The following is a 20649-nucleotide window of genomic DNA, read 5'->3' as shown; positions in this document are numbered from 1 at the left end:
AATAATTGAGATTGAATTGATAAATAAAATTCACTAATAATAATACAATCTCAATCACTGAATTATGTGTAAAATTTCTCTTGTACCGGAAATAATTCTTGTTCCATCTTCGTGCGCTATTCAAACTCATGGGAGAGAGATGACGGGATTTGAATTACTCCCTCTGTCCCATAAATAGTGTCACTTTGATGCTTCATTTGATTGGAGGGATGGAAAAATAGATAGAAGGGATAGGGGAAGGGATGGATGAAGCATTCCTAGGGAATGGAAGGTATCTCTCTCACTTTTTGTTTGGTTGAATAGAATGGATAGTAGAAATGATGGATGGAGTGACACATTTTTTTTTGTTTGGTTAGAAGGAAGGGAAATAGAGTTTTTATATTCTTTTTACTAATATGCCCTCAGTATTTAAAAATTTTATATCTATCCCAAATTTTTAGGAAGGTTAGAAATAGAAAATTAATATTTGTGTTAGTTATTATTTCTTTTTCTCTTCTCTTCTTTCTAATTTTGGGCGGATAGAGAAATATAAAGGAATGAGAGATGAAGCATCCCTCCTTACTTTCTTCCGCTTTTCCCTTTCCTCCAACCAAATACGAAAAAGTTAATTCATTCTCCCTTTCATCCATCCCTTATTAATTTTTCCTTCCAACCAAATATAACATTAGAGAATTATAATTCTAACAAATTAAACTGACATAGTTTCTAAAACATGACACTAGGTTTTTGAAAGGAGGTAGTAATTTTGTAAGCATTGGGGACCGGAAAAGAGCACGGGCTTGGAAACTTTGACGAGAAGTTGTGGTTTTGGTCTGCGCAGTCACAAAATGCCAACGGGGTCCCTTTCATACCTTTGACCGGGAGAAAAGAAGTCTAGATACGGAGATTTGTCATCTTCCTATGAATTTTCAAATCCTTCTTTCCTTCTTGCCAATCAAAGTCTGTATACCATGTACAAGAAGAATTAATAAAATAATAATAATAATAAATATTAAGTTGAGTTAAAAAATAGAGAGAAATTTAAATTTAACTTAATAAAACTGAAAAGAGATAGGCAATTCAAGTTATTCTAATCTTTAAATTATAATTTAACGTCGCTGAAAGAATATTATTTACGTTTTGAGTCAACTGATTACTAGTTTGTTTATGTCATTGAATGTGACGTAACACTACTCTATTATTATTATCTTTTTTCTTTTCGTTTGAAAAATAAATACAAGTTAAACTTTCTTTTCTCTTTTCTTTCAAAATCATTCAATCCAAAGAACCTAAATCCTCCTTTCCTTCTTGCGAATCAAAGTTCAGTAATGGTATCGTATATATGTATAAGAAGAATTAAGAAAAAAATAATAATAATAAATATTAAGTTGAGTTAAAAAAGAAAAAAGAGGGAGAGAGAAATCTAAATTTAACTCAATAAAACTGAAAGAAAATAGACATTTCAAATTATTTTAATCTTTAAATTATAATTTAACATGACGTAAGAATGTTATTTACTTTTTGAATCGACAACAATTAGTTTGTTTACATCGTTGAACGTGACGTAACACTACTCCATTATTATTATCTTTTTTCTTCTCGTTTGAAAAACAAATACAAGTTGAACTTTCTTTCCTTAAACAAATACAAGTTAACCAGCCATTTTGAATCGTCTAGTTATTAGTTTGTTCACGTCGTTGAATGTGACGTAACACTACCATATTATTATTATCTTTTTTCTTCTCGTTTGAAAAATAAATACAAGTTAAACTTTCTTTCCTATTTTCTTTCAAAATCATTCAATCCAAAGAACCTAAATCCTCTTTTTCTCCACTTTCCCTTCATTCATGTTTTTATTATCATATTTTTATGCAGAGTGCATGTATAAGCACACATTTTGTCTAAATCATTGACAATGACAATCTTACAAGCCAATATGCATCCCCAATTTTATTTACTAGGGCATGGACAAAGAGATTCAGGCAGGTAATTGTACAGCTTAATGTCACTTCTGAGTCAAAACATAAATAAACTACTAATTAATTAAACAAAAACTAAAAGAGAGTAAATTTCCCTCAAATTGCTGTCTTAAATGAGATTGAAATTGGGGGTGATAAATTTTTTACCCGAGTTGAAAGCAGGGCAAGTACTAATCTGGCATAGGCGGATGTTTTTTTTAATCCGAATTCGATATTGGATTATTTCTCCTTGTAATATTTTTTTTCACTCGGACTCGCAAACCCAAAAACTTAGAGCCTTTTTGGCATGCCCTTTATTTTTGGAGTTTTCTTTTTGGCTAAAACAGAAACAAAATTTTTACTGCAGGAATGTTTTAAAAAAAAATCGAAAGCATGTTTAGGAATGATACTATTATAGTTTTGGATTATGAATAGTCGTCAAAACAAAAAAATAAAAAATAAAAAATAAAATTTTTTTGGTGTTTTGATTTTAGACCACTGATTACGAAGTGTTTCAGTATTATATAAAATAAAACAAGGCCACACCAAATATGCTTTTGTTATCAAAATCGACACTGTAATAGCCCAAATACAAAAACAGCAGAAACAAAACGCATGCCAAACGGGGGCTAAATTATTAGGTGAAACTGACACTCAATCCATTACCCATATATATCCATTCACTTTCTTATCCGAATCTGATGTGGGATAAATTCTCCCTATAATATAATCATGATGAAATAATTGAAAAGAAATTCTAATCTTTGTTGAAGCACCGTCACAAATTCTCTTTTAATAGGTATACAATATTAAGTTGAGGTTGTGTTCTCACGCTTTGTCACTCAAATTTTTTTAACAATTATTTTAGTAAATTCGTGGTAGAGTTTTGATGTAGTCACTCTTACAAGCGGAAATGTAACAATAATTAGGGAGGCATACAAGGCTAGGTAGGTTCATAAGATAAAGGAAAATTCATTAATTTTTTTTAATAAGGCTAGGTAGGTTTATAAGATAAAGGAAAATTCATTAATTTTTTTAATAAAAAAAATTGGAAGAATCTTTGACCAACATTAGTCGTAATATTAAATATACAAAAATAGATAGGGAAATTATTAGTAAAAGTTATGTGACCAAAGATTATTTCTTAAATTAATAAAAGGTTGAAAGTTGAAAATAAATAAATAATGAGAATTGATACGCAGAAGGCACATACGCGGCCCTATGAAGGACTAGGGCTAAATTAGGAAGTCATTCATTGTTGGACTTGTGATTACGGTATGTACTATATAATCAATAATGTACGTCGCAGACATATATATTTATTTATCTATATATGATGACGATGATATATCCAGATGGCCGGAGAAGTCCATATTATATAGCCTTGTCTCTTTTGCAACATGTCATCAATTCATGGTTTCAACCGCTGTAGTAGTTGCCATTCTTGAATGGCGACCTTCCACAGATTATTTCCTTACGTACAAGTACTATCACTATATATTGTGCAATTATATATATATATATATATGTGTGTGTGTGTGTATAAATAATGACTATACATTGGATGAATTTCTTGCTCTGAACAAAAAATATGATTATGTATATATATACACACACACACACATATACTCCGTATATGACAATGATTGTCGAAAAGGCTGGAGGAAAACTTGACCGAACCCCATTATCTTTTTAAATTAACATTTTTCTTTTCTTTTCTTTTCTTTTTTTTAGTGACTGGAATGGAAAAAACTATCATCATGAGTGACAAGGAGATCAATAATTTTAAATACACCACATCATCATTTTCTGTCCAGATAAATGTATGAAATCAAAGTACATTGTTTAGTTAACCATGAAATCATTGGATTTCGACTTGTAATTGCTTGAAGTCACATGACTTTTTTTCTTTTTATTCAAGTAAAAAAAAGAAGAGATTTTTCTTTTGTTTTTTTTTTTAAAAGAATAAGAATGTAAAGGAAAAAGAAGAAGAATGAATGTAATTACTAATTATATAAACAATATGGAGTGAAGAGATTCCCTCATTTTTCTTTTCCTCTCCTCTTATCACATACGGAGAAAAGGCCGTCCATATTTATTTTCAGTTTCTATCCCAAACCAAACAGACCGTTATAGTTTTGTCAAAACCTAGTCCAGTGTCACTATCTGTGGCTAAAAATTCACAACCTATTGAGTGACACGTTTCTGTTGCACTAGAAGCAACCATTTTTCTGTCAACACAAGAAGACCGTCTTGTGGATTTAAATTGTCAATCTGCACTTTGTGTAAATGTGCTTTAGATGTATTGCCCAATTTTCCCACAAAAATTCTCTAACTCCGGTAGGTCTAATTTTTTCATGCTGCAATATGTGTGTGTATGTGTTTATGCCATGTGAACATTTAAACCATCACATTCAGATGAGGCATATCTTCACGACTATGGTTTTTGCTTCAGAAGAGTTTTCATTCATCGTCTTTTGTAGCAACTTTTCTCCACTATAATGGAACTTCAAGAAGTTGCGAAATGGTAATGATGTGTTGCAAGGAGCTGATACAACATACTCATCAAATAAAAAAGAGAGAGATAATGAAGACCAGCTTGTTGTAGATTTCAACAAATGAACGGACTGATTTTATTATAATTGTGATTGTACTCGAATTCAACAACACTGGTCACACCACCTTCTAGGGTTTTACTAAAAAAATTCTGTATTGCTATTCCACTACCTACAAATCACATATAAGATCGCATCCGTGGCCTTACCAGAGACTGGGCGCCATCAACGATTATTGCGGTCCCAGTCATGTAGCGCGAGCCATCACTTATTAAGTAGATGATAGTTGAAGCCAGATCATTTTTAACGTCTAGCCATCTGTCGAGAGGTGCTGCTTCCTTGACCAACTTCTCTGCCCTCTCGGTACCCACTGAGATTGGAAACTCATCATGTAGGTGCAAGCCACGGCTAATTGCATTAACCCTGATTTGGTACTTCCCAATCTCCAGAGCAGATGTCTGAGAACAGTTATCAGAGATGTTAATATAAAATAATAACTCAACTCAGGAAAATGATCGTATAGAAATAAAATGTCACTCAAAAATAATTTGAAAAAGTCGCAACAACAATTCAACACTATGCGAGCAACTAACTCAGTTCTAGAAACATTGCTCCTATTTGGGCAACTGAAAATATCTGATAGACAAATTCTTTTTCTATTTCTTTTTAGCAAATTATTATTATTATTATTATTATTATTATTATTATTTTCGTTACGGGTGCTCAAGCTCCTCTCAGGACTCGAAATTAGTGTGACATCCAAGAACTTAAACCCCCCTCCCCATCCTTTTCTCTTCTCCATATGTTTCAATCAAATTTTCTTGACAAAGGGTAGCTCAACATCAGTCTCACATTAGTGGAATTGTGTGTGTAAAGACACTAAAACCATTACCCATTCTGAAAGTCCATTACTAATGCTAGAATATGAGCTGAGGAAACACACAATCTGGTGGGATGCATAGTAAGTTAATGCTATCTGATCAATTTTCACTAAGTCAACAAAACAAGCAAGTTGTAGAAGTGTAGAACACCTGCACAACCAAAGCACTGTTGTAACGAAGTCGTAAAGCTATATAGCACAATACATAATCACATCATTTGACAATGTCCAATTCACGGTATGCATAAATTTCAGGAAAATATTGTAAATGCTATGACAAATTATGCAAATTAAGGTTTACTTACCCTAACTAACTGATGAATTCCTGCCAAACACGAACCATATGCAGAAGCTCCCTGATATATACCTCGCTCACCACCAATTATTGAGGTCAAAAATACAATGGATCCTCCTGATTTTTGATCCCGCATTCTTCTGCCAACAGCCTTCAATAAATACCATGCAGCCATGAAATTTATTTTAACTATCTTTTTGAACTCATCTTGAGCCAATTGTAGGGGGTCTTGCATCTTTCCTGTTCCAGGTAATCAGAAGTGAAATTTCAACTACATTGCACCATCCGCAACTATGTATACAAGCATTATGACAAGATAGTGAAAGAAAATGCACCCTTCCAGTTAAGCAGATGTAAGCACGCATATACCAAGCAGTTGAGAAGTAAACTTCTATTTTGCTAAGGAATATAAATCAACATGATTTTCCATAATACAAAGAAAGAGCAGAGCTTATAGAGAAACTAAATGTCAAGCATAACATACATGACCATTTCCATGGTATAAATTTTAGGGAGTTGTCACGATTGGGACCTCATATCCATGTTTATGGCAGAAAGTTCATAGGTTTAGCTTTTAAGAGCATATGCTCCCGCGTTTCCCTCAGAAACATAGCAAATAACTCTCTCACTCAAGCCAATTATCATCAACTAGTTTTATGTGGATTGTCTTAAAACTAGTGTAAAATAATTTTTTTCTTTTTAATATTGAAGTTCAAGAAATCTCTAGTTGCAGCTTTAAACTCCAGGCAAATCACAAGTGACAAGCCTATAAGTATCAAATGACAATAGAATTTGACATTATAGATCACCTTTTTTCCATAGCCAGTAACCTATAACCAATATAGATTTTTGAAACACTTAGTATCAAATATCGAATTTACAAACAGTGTCTAATACTTACTAGAGTCATAGGTTCAGCATTATGAGATAAAAAACACAATTGAGATAAGAATCTAGATGGCTGATGCCACAACATTGGGGCTAATGGGGATCACGATGAGACCCACATGGTGCATGCATAGGTGCAACAATCCTGAGGATTAAATTTAAAAGTTACTTTTACTTTCATATATTCTTATTTTTAGGGATATTTAATTATTAGGTATTTATTTTAGTTTGGTCGTGTCCATACAGGGTCCTTGTGTAATGAAGAATTAAAATGTTGGAAAATTCTTAAACAACTACAGATCTGTATCTAAAATAAAAATATTACAATCTCACTGTTCTATGTAATCTTCTTCTCTTTTCCACCATCCTTTTTTTTTTTTTCCCTCTCCCCCCCCCCCCCCCCCCCCCCCCGCGCCCGCGGCCCCAAAATGGTGCATGCATAGGTGCAACAATCCTGAGGATTAAATTTAAAAGTTACTTTTACTTTCACATATTCTTATTTTTAGGGATATTTAATTATTAGGTATTTATTTTAGTTTGGTTTTGTCCATACAGGGTCCTTGTGTAATGAAGAAATAAAATGTTGGAAAATTCTTAAACAACTACAGATCTGTATCTAAAATAAAAATATTATAATCTCACTGTTTTATGTAATCTTCTTCGCTTTTCCACCATCATTTTTTTTCCTTCTCTCTCTTCTCCCCCCCGCGGGCGTTCTCTCTCTCTTTGTGGAAGATTTCTCTTCTTCTCTTTTCCTCCATCCTTCTCCTTCTTTCTTTTCTTCTCCTCTTATACTCTGATCTTTTACTTTTTTTCTTGCATCAGGGACCCATAGATATTGAACCTTATTTAAATTGGCCATCTCCTCTTCACTTACCATCACATCAGTAGAATTACTTTCTTGTGTTTTGTATTTACTTAATTATTTCACAAAGATTCATTCTGAAGGTCCAAACAGGACAGCAGTAATATAAATTGCTAAATTGTAGGAAATAATTAACAGCGTAGAGGTGCCAGATCTTTTAACACGGAAATCATTGGCTTCAACATCAAAAATGAAAGTTGACCAAGTTCAAGGAGCAACCATAACTATAACCTGTGTTACCCAGACTTAGGTAAGCATCTCGGGTGCAGCTGTGTCCAAGTATCGGACCTCTCAAATTTAGGATACAGGAATATGAGTCTAAAAGTTGGATATGGATACAGATACGTAGACACATACTATGCATTTAAATACGTACATAATATGATTTATTAGAGTGTTATGTTAATGTTGTTGATTTATAAGAATATACTCAATTATAAATCAAATTAAATGATGTGTGGTAAAAGAAAAGTGTTTCTATCTATCTCAAAGATAGGAAATTCATCTCTGCTATTAAATCTAAGTTGTTGTTCAATCATATCATGTGAACACGAGAAATTATATGTTGCAACGGTTGTAACGCTGACGTGGAATAACCCACGGTTACAAAAAATCCACCAAAGCAAGGTGGACCTATGTAATACCCCGATATTTTAAAAAGGATTTATTAATTAAATTAATTTATATTATATTATTATTATTATTATTTTTAAGTGATTTGTTTTACTTAATTAAGTGCTTGATAGTTGTGATTTGTTTTATTTAATTAAGTGCGTAGGTAAATTGTATTGTTTTAATTAAATTATATTTTGTAATTTTATTTGTTAAATTTATATGGTGTTTGATTTGTGGAATGCTAGTTAGTGAAGTGTTTATTTGATTTGCGTGATTTTATGTTGGTGTAACTTTATTGTTAATTATTGGTAGCTATTAAATTTAATTTCATTATTTTAGGTATTTAAGTTATTTGGATTGGGATTAAAGGAAGTTGGACCAACAGATGTGGTATTGGGCTTGAAGGAAGCCTTGTTGGGTTAATTGGTAAAGGCCCGTGGTTGGGAGGATATTTAATAATTATCTTTGCATAATTATACCTATATAATTACATGTGTATATTAATTCATTATTAAATCATGAGGAGGGATATATATGTCAATATAATTATATATTGATATATATAGGTATATATAATCTATTTATACTAATGGTTATATATGGAAGGTAATATATATATATATATATATATATATATATATATATATTATTTAAAAGATAAATATTATTTATTTTATATAATAATAATCCTAATGGGAAAAGGATGTAGGTTTTTGGATGTGTATAAATAAACACATAAGACTTTAGGGTTAGGAGTTTTTCCACGTTAGAAAAATAAGAGAATTAAAGAGAGAAGAAGAAGGGCTAACGAAGAGGAGACCGGATTTGCAAAAGAAAGGCAAGTTCTTTTCTACTTCTCCTCTTAAGGCTCATAAGCCTATCACCTTCATTATCAAAATTATAGTTTTATTTTATGTTGTGCAATCAAAATAAATTAGTAATCAGATTATTGGGATCACATTTATTGTTGGCATATATGTAGCTTTAATCCTTTATATACATGTATGTGCTATTAGGATTTTCTAATTTTAATTTCTGAAATTTTTAAAGGTTGATTTAATGATGGGTAGCATGATTAGTTATATTATATGGTGGTTAAATTATTATATATGTTAATGTTGGCTTTAAAATATTACATATAGTATTTGAGTGCTTCTGAAATTTTCTGGATATTTTATACATATGATTCGTATTATTTGTTTTAGTTTTTTTCCCTTTGATAAAATTGTTGGTAAAATATATACACTATTATGTATAATTTTTGGTTATATATATATATATATATATATACTGGCAACATACAAATCGGCGCATGCACAAAAAGGGGTTGGATTTGGTGCGGCGCAACACACAGTCTTTCTTGTGCGCCCAAATCAGGACCATCATTTGGTCCTGATAACAAGAGAATAATCCAATGTGGATGATTACATGAGAAACGGTTGCACTCGCTAGGTTGGGGCGTTAGATGAAGATAATGGGTGTAGGATGATTCAGTGTGTTGCGGTTGTATAAAATTTGTGTGCGCATTAAATCTGGACCATAGATGTGGTCTAGTCAACAGGAAAATGATCCAGTGCAAGCAAATACACTAGAACGCAGAAGGCTGGCCAATAGGAACAAGCCACACACGCGCCGAGAGTGGCTCAGGCGCGTGCAGGCGCGTGGACGCGCCTGCCGGTAAGGAGAAGCGCGTGAAGGCGCGTGGGAGTAGTCTAGGGGTATGTGGTGGCGCGTGGAGGCGCGTGGGGATGCGTGTGAGGTCCTGAAAAGTTGCTTGAGACTCCGGTGAATTTCCAGTATTTATCTTAAGCGTGTTAGGGTTAAAATTAATCATTAGAGGGTGTGTTCTTGATGTTCTGAGAGCCTCAGAGTGTTACTAAGATACCTAGTAGCATTTAGTGGTATAAATACACTTAATTAAATATTTTTGCAATGAAAGGAGGTGTATATATGTATATATATATGTAGATATGATTTAAATAGTCAACGATTGGTATGGAATGTATGATACACACATATATATATATTATAAAATATATGTGTATATATATTATTTAAGATTATGGTATGGTTGATTTAAAATCGTAATAGATACACGGTTATTAAATTAAGGACATGCTTATTATATGCATGTGAAGTCTATAAGTTTAAAGTTAGTACATGGTTGAATTGTAGGCATGGATGAGTTGCCAAAGGCTTTGATATACTGCCTTATTGGTTATGAATAAATTTCATATATGGGAAGCATGGTTGAATTGCTAATTAATTGCAAAAGTAAATATACAGAAGGAAGCATGGTTGAATTGCTAATATATAAATAAATATATTTATAAAAGGCATGGTTGATTTGCCGGTGCATATCTAAATTGCTATATGTTTAGATGACTAAAGTACTGTTTAGGATGGAGTTCAAGGTGAGTGGGGTTTACTTTATGAGAATATTATAAAAGGGGGGGCTTGGTCTAGGTATGTCTGATAATTAATTATTGGTGAGTGGTTTTGACAATTTAATGCCCTATTAACTGGTAGGATTCTTGCACTATATATATAAGTATTTATATATATTTGTAGCATCGTATATTAAAGTTAAAGCTTAATTAGGGATGGTTTTGGTAAAGATGATCTGTTTATTGGTTTTCAGAGGCTTGGTAGAGAGAACTTGCTCGTAGGGTTTAACCCGCGATTTATTTTTCAAGTTGTAGAAGGTCAAGTCTCAAGGTTGAGGATCCGCAGCTGGAGGACTTATCCATTCCTTCTATTTACTTAAAAGTAGGATATTAGTTTTGTTTCAGTTGATATTAGTACTTATTTGGTTGAAATTCTAAATAGTAACTTTTGGTTAAGGGGTCCTTGAGTTACGGGATTCCCGAGTTGTAACCATTTGGAAGTTATTAATGGATTTACTATTAATTGGATTTCTTCAGCGTTTTATTTTATTCTTTATTTCATTTTGTAATCCGTGCTTGTTTAAATACTTTAATTGGTTTGATATCCCCTGATTTTGTGCGCGGACTTGATCAACCCGTGTTCCGAAATTAGGGGGTATCACAGTTGGTATCAGAGCACTCCAGGTTCAAGTGTCCCTAGGGTGTCTTTCGTTATGTGAATTCCGCTTTGTGTACTCGTTTCTTTAGAGCTTAAGTTTAGGATACATTGTATTCCTTTACGGTCCGTTAAAATCGTACTGATGTCTGTCGTTCTATGTTAACAGCATGGTTAACACTGGAAGAGGACAGAATCTGAACCGTCGACAGAGGAGAGCTGCACGTATGCAGCAAGAACACCTGCAACGTCAGCAAATGGAGGAAAAGCAGCAACGACTTGGGTTTCAGGATGAGGGTCAGCTTCAGGAGGAGCAAGAGGAAGTTCAGGCTCCGGCTCAGGGCAGGGATCCAGAGTATCCTCCTCACATCAATGACCTCATTGCTCGGGCTATAGAAGCTGGGGTAGCAGCTGTACTTCGGAATCAGCCTCAGGTACAACCAGCACCGTTACCAGCACCGGTTGTTCAGACTGATACTTGGGAGAAGGCCAGGAGTTCTTTCACAAAAGGGAGTCCACCTGAGTTCACGGGCTCCACGGATGCGAGAGCAGCTCACCAGTGGAAACAGGACATTGAGCGACATCTTCGCTTGGTTCAGTGCACGGAGGTTCAGAAGCAGATGCTTGCTACCTTCAAGCTAGTTGGGGATGCACTGCAGTGGTGGGAGTCAGTTACCACCATAGAGGAGAGGATGGCATTGACTTATGATGAGTTCAGTGCACGCTTTGAAGACAAGTATTTCCCTTATGTAGTTAGGGCAGCCATGAAGACTGAGTTTCTTAATCTGCAGCAAGGGAACATGACAGTGGCGGAGTATGAACAGCAGTTCACACGCTTATCTCTTTTTGCACCGGAGGAGGTGGATACAGAGGAGAAGAAGCGCAACAGTTTCGTCAAAGGACTGATGTGGTCTATCAAGAGAGCTATTACTGGTAGTCCAGCCTACACTACTTATGCTCAAGTGGTGGACGCAGCTTTGCAGCTTTATCAGCTAAATGAGGATTTCAGACAGACTAGGGCTGAGAAGCGGGGTGGTAAAGACTTTGCTAATCAGCCAGCTGAGAAAGTGAATGATAATGGGAACCGACAGAATGATAAGGGCAGATTCCAGGGCCAGCAGCCTTGGAAGAGGCACAAGGGTAATTCAGAAGTTCAGAGAGAGGGAGTTTCCACTCCGCAGACTGGAGCACCTCAGACTGGACAGGGACAGCTACAGGGTAATCACCAGGAGGGGCAGTCAAATATATTTAGGGGTCATTGCTATAAGTGTGGAGATTATGGGCATTCAGCCAAACGGTGTCCTGGGTTGGCTCAGAAACAGCATGGGCAACAGGGACAGTGGCAACCATTACCTACTCCACAGATTCCACGTGTGCAGGCTCAGACATTTCCGGCCTTACCAGCACCACCGCCACCGCAGGGACAGCCTATACAGCAGTTGCATCAGGGTATGGTGTACAATGCCACACCTTGCAATGCATGGGTACCTCAGAAGAATTGAGGTATGTTTTTTTTATTTCAAGGTAGATATAGAAATGACTTAGTAGATATAAGTGCATCATGTTCAGTAGTATCTGGATGGTTTTGGCTTATGATGGTGATATATATTTATACATATATATACAAATCATTGACTGTTAGTATATTACACCACTAGGTGTTTAAGTAATATACACAATTGTGAGCATTTTATTATAGATATTTACATATTAAATATCTTACATGGCAAACAGTGGAATAAGGGAAAATGAAAGTTTGGGACAAATAATCAAAATTTCATTTCATGGATTCGTGAATTCCGAGGACGAAATTCCTTTTATTAGGGGGGAAGAATGTAATACCCCGATATTTTAAAAAGGATTTATTAATTAAATTAATTTATATTATATTATTATTATTATTATTTTTAAGTGATTTGTTTTATTTAATTAGGTGCTTGATAGTTGTGATTTGTTTTATTTAATCAAGTGCGTAGGTAAATTGTATTGTTTTAATTAAATTATATTTTGTAATTTTATTTGTTAAATTTATATGGTGTTTGATTTGTGGAATGCTAGTTAGTAAAGTGTTTATTTGATTTGCGTAATTTTATGTTGGTGTAACTTTATTGTTAATTATTGGTAGCTATTAAATTTAATTTCATTATTTTAGGTATTTAAGTTATTTGGATTGGGATTAAAGGAAGTTGGACCAACGGATGTGGTATTGGGCTTGAAGGAAGCCTTGTTGGGTTAATTGGTAAAGGCCCGTGGTTGGGAGGATATTTAATAATTATCTTTGCATAATTATACCTATATAATTACATGTGTATATTAATTCATTATTAAATCATGAGGAGGGATATATATGTCAATATAATTATATATTGATATATATAGGTATATATAATCTATTTATACTAATGGTTATATATGGAAGGTAATATATATATATATATATATATATATATATATATATATATATATATATATTATTTAAAAGATAAATATTATTTATTTTATATGATAATAATCCTAATGGGAAAAGGATGTAGGTTTTTGGATGTGTATAAATAAACACATAAGACTTTAGGGTTAGGAGTTTTTCCACGTTAGAAAAATAAGAGAATTAAAGAGAGAAGAAGAAGGGCTAACGAAGAGGAGACCGGATTTGCAAAAGAAAGGCAAGTTCTTTTCTACTTCTCCTCTTAGGGCTCATAAGCCTATCACCTTCATTATCAAAATTATAGTTTTATTTTATGTTGTGCAATCAAAATAAATTAGTAATCAGATTATTGGGATCACATTTATTGTTGGCATATATGTAGCTTTAATCCTTTATATACATGTATGTGCTATTAGGATTTTCTAATTTTAATTTCTGAAATTTTTAAAGGTTGATTTAATGATGGGTAGCATGATTAGTTATATTATATGGTGGTTAAATTATTATATATGTTAATGTTGGCTTTAAAATATTACATATAGTATTTGAGTGCTTCTGAAATTTTCTGGATATTTTATACATATGATTCGTATTATTTGTTTTAGTTTTTTTCCCTTTGATAAAATTGTTGGTAAAATATATACACTATTATGTATAATTTTTGGTTATATATATATATATATATATATATATACTGGCAACATACAAATCGGCGCATGCACAAAAAGGGGTTGGATTTGGTGCGGCGCAACACACAGTCTTTCTTGTGCGCCCAAATCAGGACCATCATTTGGTCCTGATAACAAGAGAATAATCCAATGTGGATGATTACATGAGAAACGGTTGCACTCGCTAGGTTGGGGCGTTAGATGAAGATAATGGGTGTAGGATGATTCAGTGTGTTGCGGTTGTATAAAATTTGTGTGCGCATTAAATCTGGACCATAGATGTGGTCTAGTCAACAGGAAAATGATCCAGTGCAAGCAAATACACTAGAACGCAGAAGGCTGGCCAATAGGAACAAGCCACACACGCGCCGAGAGTGGCTCAGGCGCGTGCAGGCGCGTGGACGCGCCTGCCGGTAAGGAGAAGCGCGTGAAGGCGCGTGGGAGTAGTCTAGGGGTATGTGGTGGCGCGTGGAGGCGCGTGGGGATGCGTGTGAGGTCCTGAAAAGTTGCTTGAGACTCCGGTGAATTTCCAGTATTTATCTTAAGCGTGTTAGGGTTAAAATTAATCATTAGAGGGTGTGTTCTTGATGTTCTGAGAGCCTCAGAGTGTTACTAAGATACCTAGTAGCATTTAGTGGTATAAATACACTTAATTAAATATTTTTGCAATGAAAGGAGGTGTATATATGTATATATATATGTAGATATGATTTAAATAGTCAACGATTGGTATGGAATGTATGATACACACATATATATATATTATAAAATATATGTGTATATATATTATTTAAGATTATGGTATGGTTGATTTAAAATCGTAATAGATACACGGTTATTAAATTAAGGACATGCTTATTATATGCATGTGAAGTCTATAAGTTTAAAGTTAGTACATGGTTGAATTGTAGGCATGGATGAGTTGCCAAAGGCTTTGATATACTGCCTTATTGGTTATGAATAAATTTCATATATGGGAAGCATGGTTGAATTGCTAATTAATTGCAAAAGTAAATATACGGAAGGAAGCATGGTTGAATTGCTAATATATAAATAAATATATTTATAAAAGGCATGGTTGATTTGCCGGTGCATATCTAAATTGCTATATGTTTAGATGACTAAAGTACTGTTTAGGATGGAGTTAAGGTGAGTGGGGTTTACTTTATGAGAATATTATAAAAGGGGGGGCTTGGTCTAGGTATGTCTGATAATTAATTATTGGTGAGTGGTTTTGACAATTTAATGCCCTATTAACTGGTAGGATTCTTGCACTATATATATAAGTATTTATATATATTTGTAGCATCGTATATTAAAGTTAAAGCTTAATTAGGGATGGTTTTGGTAAAGATGATCTGTTTATTGGTTTTCAGAGGCTTGGTAGAGAGAACTTGCTCGTAGGGTTTAACCCGCGATTTATTTTTCAGGTTGTAGAAGGTCAAGTCTCAAGGTTGAGGATCCGCAGCTGGAGGACTTATCCATTCCTTCTATTTACTTAAAAGTAGGATATTAGTTTTGTTTCAGTTGATATTAGTACTTATTTGGTTGAAATTCTAAATAGTAACTTTTGGTTAAGGGGTCCTTGAGTTACGGGATTCCCGAGTTGTAACCATTTGGAAGTTATTAATGGATTTACTATTAATTGGATTTCTTCAGCGTTTTATTTTATTCTTTATTTCATTTTGTAATCCGTGCTTGTTTAAATACTTTAATTGGTTTGATATCCCCTGATTTTGTGCGCGGACTTGATCAACCCGTGTTCCGAAATTAGGGGGTATCACAACCTACAATACAACTAAAAAGTTAATTCACTTGCTTTGCTTTGGTGGTTACAACCGTCGCAACGTATAATTTCTCGCCGAACACATACTCTATACCCATACACTTGTCGTGTGGTGTCGACACGGGTACGTGAACGGAAACAGGTGAGTCAATGTAACAAGCCTATAACTACCAGCTACCATTGGACAATGACTTCAAACAGTATTCATTAATTTGAAGAAAATTAAAGACCTTCATCCATTTTTTTTTTTTTTTTTGATAAGTAAAAGACCTTCATCCAACATAAACTCAATTCAACATGATAAAGCCATATACAAACTATTCTGGAATCAATTTTGTCAAATGTGTTTCTCAATTCCGCCAATGCTCTGCCTATAGCCACCATCATCCTGCTTTCATATATTGATAAATTTTCTTCCTTGTTATATGAAGATCATTAAAACTTGTCATACATGTAATAAATTATAAGCAAGTTTCCAGATGAATAAACTCAACTTGATAAAGCATTTTCTCAACCATTTGGGTTGGCTAGACGAATCACGTGTCATCATTCTGCTCAAAGGTTATACAGTCTCAATTAAATCACAGAATATCATTTAGTTTTCCTTTTCGCTTTCCCTTAGCATTATCCTCAATAAGAACCACCTCAATTGAAGTTAAGTGAGATTGCTCTATTGTGGGAATTTATTCAGGATAAAGACAGGTTGTGGATCGCTTGGTTCCAATCTTTGAGGGCTGCTATTCCATCAATATGGAGTTGTACATATAGCAGTAAATTCTCTACGTTCTGGAGGAATCTTCTAGATACTAGAGAACATTTGATACCCAGTATCGTTTTAATATAGGGGATGGTCAATCAATTAAGTTGTTCTCGGATCCTTGGTGGAAGGGGTAAACTTTAATTCAAGCTTTTGGGCATAGAGCGGTGAGATGGTTTGATCTTTCCAAGAATGCCAGTGTTAATGACATTATGCAAGGAAAGAGATGGTTGAAACCTCGATTCTTATCTAGTGAGGCTGAATTCATTTGGAATCAGGAAGCATTTGGGCATAGGGTGGTGAGATGGTTTGATCTTTCCAAGAATGCAAGTGTTAATGACACTTATGCAAGGAAAGAGATGATTGGCGATTCTTATCTAGTAAGGCTGAACTAATCTGGAATCACAAGTCTAATGTGAGTGCGTCAGGCTACATTCCATCAAGGAGCAGATCAAGTTCTATGGAAACATGGTGCATTTTCATTCAAGTCAGCTTGGAAGAATTTGAGAGCTCATCAACCCAAAAAGCAGTGGTATGAAGTTTGCTGGAATCAAAGTAGACCTGCAGCATGCTCGACAACTTGCCATCCTTCAAAACAAAATTACCTCCCTTTCGAATCCGCAATTGAGGGGTATTTGTCTCTCTTCTGTCTGTCATAACTGTTATAGGGCTGGGGATCAGATTGAACACTTGTTTTTTGAATGTCCATATGCTGCAAGTGTGTGGAAATGGCTATTTGATGTCTTGCATTGGAATTGGGGGCATATATCTTCATGGAATCACTTAATTGTTTGGTTCCAGGAAAGATTCGAGCAGAAATCTTAAAAGAACAGGTGGTGCAGGGTGTTTTTTCTCTATGGTTATATGGGGTATTTGGAGGAGCAGGAATTCCAACCTTCATCAGGGTACAGCTCCAAGTGCCAATCAGCTTTGCCAGAATGGTGTTTTGGGAGGTAAGTGAGATTGTTGGAGTGCATCTAAATGACTTCCCGAATTGGATTAATGATTAAGCACCAATGGAATCTGTTTTTCTGGGTTCTTTCTGTTCGGTTGATGCAGCTGCAGGATGATGAGCTAGTGTGTTGTGTTTTTAAGTTTTCAATAGTTCATAGTGTTGTTTCTCAGGATGGTAGTGGTCCTGAGTTTTAGTATTTTTTCTTTATTTTATTTTATTTTATGGGTTTTGGAAATGGTCTTTTTCAATTGTTAAGTGGGGGTAAGCCCTCTCTCTTGGCCCTGTAGTTCGGTTTCTTTGGTTATTGCAAGTTTACTTGGGCAAAAATATATATATGGTGCTTCTTGACTTTTGACTAAATTGTTCCATAAAATACGAATACTCTAACAGTAGTTTTGTAAAATTAATCTTTAAATTCAAAAGGTATAATTATGGCGCAAACACTCCTCTATTTAACTCATCCTACTTTAATTCTATAATGAACATTTCTCCAATTTCTGCCCCGTTGTGCACAATCAAGGGTAGTTAATATCTAGACAAATACATAATTAAATTATACAATTTGTTAACTTTTGGAAGAAAAAATACAAATTGTGTAGTATATATTCAACATATATAGAAAAATATTGACCATTTTTTTTCTGATTCTTTTTCTTTATCATAAAACCAACATCAATTATTTTCTTATTTATATGATCCACACACAGAAAATAGTATCAATCAATATCTCCTTATCTTCTCTGCAGTTTAAAATATAAATGAATTCTCAAAATGAACTTTGAGCACTGAAATGTTACCTTCATAAGTATAACAATTCACAAAAGCGTCTAATTTCCCCAAAATTCTGCACGCCTTGTCCACTGCTTCATCGAAAACCGCCTCTCTCTCATCCTCCATATCCAATCCAACCACTTCGACCACAACGGAACCGTTCAAAGAGCCTCTTATTTTCTCCGCCACACTCCTAAGGTTGCTCTCATCTCCCATCAAAACCAACCTAATCATAGACAAGAAATTCAGCAAAAAAAAAAAAAAAACACAGTGAGATATGGTGTGACCATTCATAAATTCGCATTCTAAATAAATAAAAAAAAATCAATCAATAGCCTTAAATAGACATAATATAAATAAATATATATATACCTGCAACCTCGTTTTGCTAAATGATGGGCAACGTTTAGAGAAATCTCATCGCCATTGGAGGTGAGCAGGACCTTCTTCATAGGATTTTCCATTCTCGAGAACAATTGTAGAATGAAACCCTAACCAGCAATTGAATTTAAGAGAGAGAGAGGAAGCAGGTTGTGAACACGAGTTATATACATATATATATATATAGAGAGAGAGAGAGAGAGATTTAAATAGAAACGAAAGAATAGCAGAAATTTAACAAGAGAATAATTAATTGATTAAAAGTCTACTAAAAAAGTAATTGAGTTTTTCGGTTCACACCTGAATCGCGTGAACTAATGAGACTGATGAAACTAGATCTTATTCTCATAGACTCATAGTGCGTGTGTATATATATATATATATATTATATAGTTGCAACTATATAATATATATATATATATATATCGAATCCAGGCGACGATGGCATGTGCCCACAACGTGTAGTGGTGTACTGAATGAATGAGTGGATAGCAAAAATTAGACATAATGAAAAATAAATACATTATTGATACTCGAGTCACATATTTCATAATTCATTCACTTGGCTCAATAATTTCAAGCGAGAATACTCCTTATAGTGGGAAATTAAAGAATAATTGATGATGGATTGCATTTTCTAATAACTTTCCACCAAAGTGCATATAGTATTGAGGGAAATCATTTTACATTTGCAGCAAGACATTGACGAGGGACGACTTAGATCCTTTATTATTTAATTAAAATTTATCAAAACAAAAGTGAGATTCATTTCAATATATAATATATATTCTTGTTATACATATTAAAATGTACTTATGGTCTTATTTATACGGTTAGGTGAGATTGTATTGTTTTTTCTTACAGTGTTAGGTAGGTGGGACCCAAAACATACCTATGAGAGGTCTTTTCTTTCTTTCTATTTCCAGTCAGTCTAGGACACGTGAGAGTTTGAAACCTCTTTTACTTTTCCAAACAAAGAGGAGTGAGTTCGTTGAAATTTGGTATGGACTGCACTGAATTTGCTCAATAGTCTTGTTGACCCGAATGGTCTTATCAAGCTGATGGGGCTGATCACCATTGCCCAACTCCTTCATCTGAATTTTAAAAGAGCTAAACAAGCCCAACACTTCAACCCGCTTAAGTGTTGGGCTCGCAAAGTTTTTTCATATTACGATATCGCCCATTAACACCAAGAAGAGAACGAAGTCGTGTATTGTTGGACTGACCACGGCCCACTCTATTTCTCTATCAAGAAGAAGCCGAAAGTGGGAGATGTGCCATGCATGTTTTCTTACCTATATACATTAATATATATATATATATATAAAACATTATATATGCATACTTCTTTTCACTTTCATTTAGTTTACTATTTGGAGGTAATTACCTACTTTATGCAATGGAAAAAAAAATGTTAATAATCATTATTCCAAAGGTCTAAACTAAATGAAATCCTTTGGGCTGTTTTGGATAACATTTGGAGTGGCGAAGGCAAAGGGTGATCTTGTATAAAGGTAATCATGCTCGCTGATTTCAGATAACATAAATTGTTTTTAGTATTGGTTTTTCTTGTTGGGTGATTACTTGTCTGCTTAATTAATCTTTGTTCGCTTTACTTAGGTACAAATTCCCAGATACCCTTGTTGAGGCTTTTTGTTGATTTTGATATGTAGATTCCTTTTCTGCTCTTTGATACATACATGCTTGTTTGTTCTCCAACATACATACATACATACATACATACTCTCCACAAAATCTACACAAAGTGTCATTGATGTTATGTTTAGGAATTATTGATGAAATTTAATTCAAACTTTGAATTGAATATT

General features: G+C 34.1%; 1 protein-coding gene and 2 long non-coding RNA genes across 3 annotated transcripts; 1 reads left to right on the top strand and 2 right to left on the bottom strand.

The window, feature by feature from the left end:
* Window positions 1–4546: 4546 nt before the first annotated feature.
* Window positions 4547–19226, bottom strand: LOC132315638 (uncharacterized). The gene is made up of 5 exons (XM_059813980.1): window positions 19121–19226; window positions 18812–18930; window positions 18466–18665; window positions 5678–5907; window positions 4547–4950 (listed from the first exon to the last, which is right to left on the bottom strand). The coding sequence occupies exons 2-5, from the start codon at window positions 18901–18903 to the stop codon at window positions 4672–4674; spliced, it is 801 nt and encodes a 266-aa protein (XP_059669963.1). The 5' UTR covers window positions 18904–18930; window positions 19121–19226; the 3' UTR covers window positions 4547–4671.
* LOC132315640 (uncharacterized) lies at window positions 6961–18459 on the bottom strand. Its single transcript, XR_009483749.1, has 2 exons — window positions 15958–18459; window positions 6961–8053 (listed from the first exon to the last, which is right to left on the bottom strand). It is a non-coding gene; the product is annotated as an uncharacterized LOC132315640 (long non-coding RNA).
* On the top strand, window positions 12327–15820 carry LOC132315639 (uncharacterized). The gene is made up of 2 exons (XR_009483748.1): window positions 12327–12580; window positions 15601–15820. It is a non-coding gene; the product is annotated as an uncharacterized LOC132315639 (long non-coding RNA).
* Window positions 19227–20649: the final 1423 nt, after the last annotated feature.

Source organism: Cornus florida, unplaced genomic scaffold, assembly GCF_030987335.1.
Source record: "Cornus florida cultivar Cherokee Brave unplaced genomic scaffold, ASM3098733v1 CherokeeBrave_3.0.0_Hap2_Chr07, whole genome shotgun sequence".
Taxonomy (NCBI): domain Eukaryota; kingdom Viridiplantae; phylum Streptophyta; class Magnoliopsida; order Cornales; family Cornaceae; genus Cornus; species Cornus florida.
Note: the sequence above shows the minus strand (reverse complement) of the source record. Positions and strands in the feature narration are given on the sequence as shown.

Bases quoted from the DNA above. Each gene is read 5' to 3' on its own strand.
- LOC132315638 (XM_059813980.1), bottom strand. From the start codon at position 18,903: ATGGAAAATCCTATGAAGAAGGTCCTGCTCACCTCCAATGGCGATGAG. The intron at 5,908-18,465 runs GTAACATTTCAG...TACCTGGAACAG, and splicing joins GAATTGTTATACTTATGAAG to GAAAGATGCAAGACCCCCTA. The intron at 4,951-5,677 runs GTAAGTAAACCT...AACTGTTCTCAG, and splicing joins GAATTCATCAGTTAGTTAGG to ACATCTGCTCTGGAGATTGG.